The 7,444-nt window shown below is 49.2% G+C and overlaps 1 protein-coding gene across 1 annotated transcript; it reads left to right on the top strand.

Annotated features, from left to right (window-relative positions):
- The first annotated feature begins 2,867 nt into the window (after positions 1–2,867).
- Positions 2,868–5,903, top strand: FASLG (Fas ligand (TNF superfamily, member 6)). The gene is made up of 4 exons (XM_009076504.1): positions 2,868–3,257; positions 3,581–3,626; positions 5,043–5,096; positions 5,509–5,903. Exons 1-4 carry the CDS (start codon positions 2,868–2,870, stop codon positions 5,901–5,903), a joined length of 885 nt encoding a protein of 294 aa, XP_009074752.1.
- The last annotated feature ends 1,541 nt before the right edge of the window (positions 5,904–7,444 follow it).

Below are 7,444 nucleotides of genomic sequence, written 5' to 3' on the forward strand. Positions count from 1 at the left end.
CTCAACCATTCAGTAACTCTGATCATGATGTGATAATCAGACACAGCTCTGCCTGCTACTGTCTTCCAGCATCTGTCATCTTGGTGGTATCTGAAGGCGGCGACAGGGGAAAACAGAATGTGACAGAAGGACCAGCACAGTAGAATGTGTGAAGAAGGGAGAGGTCCCTGAAAGCATGGTGTGCACCAAATGTGATCCTTTGATGGTAAAACAGCCCCAGTCTTTGGTTTGTCACAACGTGTGGTATTAGTAGGCTCTTGATCTGACCATCCACAAGACAAGATGCAGCTGAAATGGCTTTTGCTGGTTTCGTTGTCTCTCCCTCCTACCCATTAAAAAAGCATCTTTGTGAAAATAGGAAGCAGTGGGTGAGAAGTAAGAACACTTCTGACATTTAAGGGAGACTGCTACTGTGCCTGCAATCCCACCATGATAAGCTGTCAGCATGAAACACATTGTCAGGAAAAACCTGGGACTGGACAAGCCTTTGTGTGACCCTCTCTTGTCATGGGAGTGGATGGAGACTCATCCTCTCACTGGCTGGGGAGAGCTGCTCTGGGATGCAGAGAGGACTGAGCGAGGGCAGGTGTGACCCAGCGTGAGCTGTTGCAGTTGGATTTATGTTGCTTTCATGTCTTTTATGTCAGAAACCTAGAAGTGTGAGGAAGAGCCAGATGGGGTTGAAACGGCTGTGGTGAACATCTTCAAACAGCAGTGTGGTGTCTGGTCGGGCAGGCAAGGCTTTGACAGCATTTGTTGGTGTGGTTGGAGGCAAAGCTGAGTCCTTGCTTTGGAGAAGCAAGTGCATAAGTGTTGTTAAAGCATGCTGGTCTCAGACCCCAGTTTTGGTGTTCTAGATCAAAGCCTGTGTATTGGGACCACTTCCTTCAGCCACAGAGGAGACAAATCTCCAGTTTGCTCCTGTATTAAGCACTTCTCATTATGCTTACAGATATACTTGTTCATGCTTTTAAAATCCTCTTTGTGCATACTCTGTGTGTACATTTTTAACAGTTCCCCATACAAATATACACTTCAGCATAGGTCTGTAGCTACAAGGACAAATGGTTTATAATCACTTGTGCACATCTGTAAACCTGTGGGGAAATCTCATTGTCACCACTTAGACATCTGGGGTCAATGAGGGATGGAAATGTCCCCTCTTTCCTCACTAGGATTTTGTAATGAGCTTTTCTAAGTGCTGGTCCTTGCAGCATGGTCTGGATTCTGGATTTTTTACTGGAAAGCAAGATAAATTCTGCTAAACTAACTAGAATTTTGTAATGAGCTCTTCTAAGTGCTGGTCCTTGCAGCATGGCCTGGATTCTGGGTTTTTTTATTGGAAAGCAAGATAAATTCTGCTAAACTAACTGGCACAGTGTCTACCTCAGGCTTTAATCACAAGCTACTCAGTCAAGTTAGCTCCTGCTGCAGTGCTCAGCATTGACCTGGAGAGATAATTTAAAAAGTCCTTCCCTCTCTAAAGCTTCTTCAGAGATAGTATTTGCAAAGGTAAGAGGAGCAGCAGCACTACTACTGCTGGCTCAGCCTGACTGGTGTCTTGGTGAACTGATGAGGGTCAAGGCAGCACTCTGAGCTGGCGTTGTTAATGCTGGGACAGCTCTGCTCAGTCTGCAGCTCTCACAATGTCTTCTTCTTCTCACTTAGCTTTTTATCACAGTGGGACAGTGTCTATAACCAGTGTTCTGGGACTCAGGATCCACAATCTGCGGAGCAGACTGCACAACAAAAGATGGGCTGCACAACAGACAGTGGCCATGAATTTGTCCTGTGTGAAATGAAGTGATTCCCCAGCACCCACAGCTGCACTTGGGGTTGGCTCTTAATCCTTCTGCTGAGGGTAGAAGTCCTCAGCTCTGGCTCTCCAATCTGGAGCAGCATGCAAGAGGTTTTGTCATTCCTTTTGCTCTGCTTATGTTCCAGGACACCACAGTGGACAAGCAGCCCGAGTGTGCTGTTGGAAGGGGTGACTGGTGGTGGGCACGTGCTGGGCTGATTACTCAGCCCCTGACTGGCAGCATTCAGACATAGTATTTGCAAAGGTAAGAGGAGCAGCAGCACTACTACTGCTGGCTCAGCCTGACTGGTGTCTTGGTGAACTGATGAGGGTCAAGGCAGCACTCTGAGCTGGGGGTGTTAATGCTGGGACAGCTCTGCTCAGTCTGGTGAACTGATGTGGGTCAAGGCAGCACTCTGAGCTGGCGTTGTTAATGCTGGGACAGCTCTGCTCAGTCTGCAGCTCTCACAATGTCTTCTTCTTCTCACTTAGCTTTTTATCACAGTGGGACAGTGTCTATAACCAGTGTTCTGGGACTCAGGATCCACAATCTGCGGAGCAGACTGCACAACAAAAGATGGGCTGCACAACAGACAGTGGCCATGAATTTGTCCTGTGTGAAATGAAGTGATTCCCCAGCACCCACAGCTGCACTTGGGGTTGGCTCTTAATCCTTCTGCTGAGGGTAGAAGTCCTCAGCTCTGGCTCTCCAATCTGGAGCAGCATGCAAGAGGTTTTGTCATTCCTTTTGCTCTGCTTGTGTTCCAGGACACCACAGTGGACAAGCAGCCTGAGTGTGCTGTTGGAAGGGGTGACTGGTGGTGGGCACGTGCTGGGCTGATTACTCAGCCCCTGACTGGCAGCACAGCCCCACAAGCCCCTGAGTGTGGAGCTCACTCTCTCCCCGAGCAGGAAGGTCCCGCTGAGTGTGCATTCTGCCTTGGTGTGGGAGGAGCAGGTGGGTGCCCTGAGCCTGCAGCCCAGGGCGGAAGCTCTTTGGGGTTTGCTGTTGATGCTTGAGGCTTTCAGATAGTCTCAGCATCTGAGCTGGGTGTTCACTGCTGCAGGGATGCAGGCGTATAAAGGCAGAGCTGGGTCTTCCCCCAGGGCTCAGTCTGGGACAAACCCTGCATTTTTTGGCTGCCATATGGAAGACCACACCAAGCATGTCCAGCCTGTCCCGCTCCCAGCCATGCAACAGAACTTGAACTACATGTATCCCCAGATCTTTTGGGTAGATGGCTGCGCTGATGCAAGTACTTCCTTCACCCCGGCACCCCCTGTTGCTCCTTTTCCACCACCAGTTCCTGACCGGAGGAAAAAGCCAAGGAACAACAGGGAAAGGAGGGGTGCTGGCTTCCTGGTGTTCTCCCTGCTGATCCTGCTGGCCCTCGCTGGCGTGGGGCTGTGTATGTTCCAGATTTTCCACCTGGAGAAGGAGCTGGCTGAACTCAGAGAGGTGAGGTCTGCATGGCTGGGCACTGGGGAAACAGTGGAAAAAGGAAACCTTGAAATTGTCTGAGATGCTCAGGTGGTGCAAAGCCCCCCAGGGGGCAGGTGGGTGGCATTTCAGTGTCTGTGTAAGTGGGGTTGCTTATTACTGGGGGGAACTGCTTGGTTGGTGACTGATGAGTCTGGACGTCTTCATGTTGCTGAATGCTCTGAGGTCTCTCCCTGTATATTTCTTAGCACTTTGCAGCACCCGGAATTACCCATTGTCAAAGACAGTCCTTGGCTGCTTGTACTCTCACTCTGACAGCTTGTCATTCTTTTCTTTGACAGTCTACCAGTACTGAACACATCCCTCCAGCTTTGGAGAAACTCATAGGTGAGTTGATGTACTTGGAGGAGGAACTCCTCTGTGTTAGCAGGTATTGAGTGCTCCCATCGAGCTCTTCTCCCTCCTCATCAGGGGCAGAGGCAGAGCTGCAGCTCAATGCTGTTGTGTGCTGATTTCACTTGTTTGGCTAAACAAAGAGCTTTATCTCAGGGCTGTGGGGTCGGGATCCTGTGCCCTGGATGCCAGACTGCTTAGAGGTGTCAGCCACAGGTTCTGGGATAGTGTGGCAGACCTTAGGGCCTCCCATACCCAGTGGGGCAATGGTTCTGGGGGTACTCTGCTGTGAAAGGGAGATTCTGGCTGTCCCAACACAGAGCAACAACATGAATGGAAGGACGAGAAGGGAGACAAGCACTGCACATGATACTTCTTTCTTTCCTTTCTCTTTGAAGATTTTGGGGGGATGCAGAGAGGTCTGTTTTGTTCGGGGTGGAGGATTCACTCCCACCCTTGAGAGCACAACTTAGATTTTCCTAAATTCTTTTGGTACTGCAGCCAAAGCTTGTTGAGAAAAGTCTGATTATATATGGGGGTTTTTTTCTCTTAGAACTGTAATTTCAGTGAAATTGAAACTTCCCACAAGAACCTGCCAATTTTTCTAGATTTCATTTAGGAAAACAACAAAGTTTCAATTTGAGTGGAACAATTTCAAAATCATATTTTGAACTTCCAAACTGTTATTTTCCTTTCACATTCCATGTGAGGATATCCCTTTTTCAAGATGACCAAGTTGGAAAGAAATTTTCAGCTCCCTTGACAATTTTTGCTAGATCTGAAAAGAAATTTTTTGTCTCCCCTTAAGCACTTTGGTTAGTAGGAAAGTTACATTGTTTTGACATTTGTTCTGATACTGAATGAAAACAAATTTGGAAATAGCAAAATCCTCTGGAAAGAGCAGTCCTAACTCCCATCAACTTCCATAGCAGTAAATTTCTCCCTTTAGGGAAAGGGGAGCTGTCATTTTAACTGGATGTTCAGTGGTCTGATCACAGTCTCCTTTAGCAAAGCTGAACATAAATAGTAACCCTGATTTTATTGAGGGGAATGGATAAATAAATAAACCCAGGGAAATAGTGTAAAGGAAAATTTAATTGGCTTGAGAAAAGTAGAGGCTATTTCTAAAATTAGAGGACACAAAGTAGATGTTGAGAAGAAGGGAAAGATGGAGTGGGATGGGATCCAAATACCAAGTCACTGTCACTGGACAGCTCTCCATGGAGAACTAACTGAGCCCTCCAGGAAAAGCAGAGTTTTCCCAGCTGTGCTCTTTCTCCCTGAGGAAAGGTCTGCCTGGCCAGTGGGATGGTTTGCAAGATCTCAAGTTTTCAGCTTTGTGGCTGGCTCCCTCCTGCTCTCCGGGCTCTCATGGAGTGCATGGCTAACACCTTCTCTGTTCTTGTGCAGGAGAGAAGGAACAGTTGATGAAGAAGGAAGCAAGAAAGGCAGCACACTTAACAGGTACATGCTGAGGGACCAGCAGGATGCAGGAGCAGGGGCTAGGGCAGATGTGGCTGTGGTGAGAGGGTGGCATGGTCGTGGTTGTGAGGAGTCCACCTCACACAGGCTTTCCTACTTTCCTTGGGTAATATGTGTGCTCTGACAGTGGGAAGTTATTCCACAGCTAAAATCTCCCCTCCTTTAAGCTTCTCGGGGAGGCTCTGTTTTTTGGCTTGGTTTTCAGTTTGCCTCGGGGGTGTGTGAGGCAGAAGCTGTCACAAGGAGTTGGCGTTGGTGAGGTGTGAGGTCGGGACGGACTTTCCATGCTGCAGACAAGGGCTTGGAGAACGGCTGACTTGCTGTGACATGACTTGAGGAGAAAACACACAACTGATGTACTTTACCACCCTTTTTCTCTTCTTTTGACTTCCAGGGAGCCCAGCCCAGCGGGACCTCCCTCTGGAGTGGGAACCCATCTCTGGCCATGCGTACACCAATGGCATTCAGTACCGTGACCGGGGGCTTGTCATCAACGAGACTGGTCTGTACTTTGTGTACTCCAACGTGCTCTTCCGGGGCAGTGTCTGCACCAGCCAGGTGTTAACCCATGTTGTCTACAAGAGAAACCCTTCCTCACCAGGCAGCCATGTGCTGATGGAGGACAAAGGCATCAACTACTGCACGGGTCAGACAACGTGGGCCCGGAAAAGCTACCTGGGGGCTCTATTCAAGCTCAGGAAGATGGATAGTTTGCATGTCAATGTCTCCAAAATCGCTCTGGTTAATTTTGAGGAATCCAAGACTTTTTTTGGCTTGTTTAAGTTTTGAAATAGGGCTGTTGGAATGTGGTCAGCAGCCCCTGCACACACACTAGGACATGTGAGGGGTGAGTGCTGCTTGAGCAGCAGTGGCCAAGCAAAGGTCTCGCACCGCAAAACCCATCGAGAAACCATCATTTGGCCTTCAGCATGACAGGGCTCAAGCAACTGGAAAAGGCTTGAAAGCAAACATCTGGGAAGTACCAGAGCTGTAACTGCATCAGCCTGAAGAGAATTGCACATATTCTCTTTACCAAAACCCCGCAACAAACTCCAAATGTAGTGTGCTGAACACCCCATTGAACCTCACTACTTGTCAGCTGAGAAGATGCTGGGCCTGCAGCCCCACATGGAGTCATGGCCTGGTGAGCTTGAGCTGGCAGTGACAACTGGCAGCTGTTGAGGAGATCCCTTGAGCCAGGACTGCAGGTGCCTTGATTATGCCAGGCCACACTGCAGGCAGTGGTGTGGGAATGAATAGTGGCGAGCAATTGCTCACCCTGAGCTGTGGGTGACCACCCTGCCTGGGCACTCAGCACTGTGACTGCTGCATGACAGGCACCTTTCTGCTAGCTGGGCTGTTACAGGTGATATGTGTATTTTGTGTTAAGTTATCAACCATTCCTATCCCAGAAAATGCTCCCCAAGCCCTTTATTTAACTTATCCCAACTGTCTTTCAAGGAACACGCCAGAAGCAGCAGTGCCAAGAGAGAGGTCCCAACCCTGGAGTGAAATCATGACCACTCTGGTGGTAGGGATGGTGGGGAGGCCACGTGCTCTGTTGGTGGGACCTCAACAACATAGCAGTGCAGGGCAGTGGAGCATGAGATGAAAGCAGCATCTCCAAACTGCCTCCTGCCTTTTCTACACATAAGGGTCCTCCATGGAGAACTGGTCTGCCACCCCCATCATGATGCAGATGGTAACATGCTGATCACCATCAAGGGCATGGCTTTGGCTGGCTGCCTTGTCATGAGATGTTCTCTTCTGAGCAAAACACAGATGGTAAATAAAGGTATATTTTTCTAGTAAGTGGTACTGTCCTCTCCTCATTTGGCACAACAGGCTTCTGCAATGACCAAAGCCTTGAAGGCCTCTGTGATCAGGGGCCAGCACATTGTTCCTTCTCCAGCAGCATGGCAGAAATCTGGGAGTCTCATCCCACTTCACTGCCTACTTGGTAGTGCACAGGATCCCTTCCATGGAGCTTTGGGGCTCTGGCATGAAAACATCAGGATTTGGGGACTGGGGAGGCGTGACATGGGCAGCATGGACCAGGCAGCCCAAGCCCAGCTTGTCCATCAGGAAAGGACTGATCTCAAAGCACAAGCTTGAGCTTGAGTGGAGCCAGACACTTGTTGCTGAGCAGAAGTGCTGCTGTCCCCAAAGGCACTGTGTATGTGACCTTTGGCTCCAGAAGCACTCCTCACAGGGCAGTCTGAAGGGTAAGGAAAGGAAGTGGTATAAAACAAACCCCTATTTGCTCACTCTGGTGTCTGGTTCATGGAGTTCTAACCCTGAGGCTGCTATCATGTTGCTACCAGGTGGGA

Source organism: Acanthisitta chloris, unplaced genomic scaffold (assembly GCF_000695815.1).
Source record: "Acanthisitta chloris isolate BGI_N310 unplaced genomic scaffold, ASM69581v1 scaffold4096, whole genome shotgun sequence".
In the NCBI taxonomy this organism is placed as follows: domain Eukaryota; kingdom Metazoa; phylum Chordata; class Aves; order Passeriformes; family Acanthisittidae; genus Acanthisitta; species Acanthisitta chloris.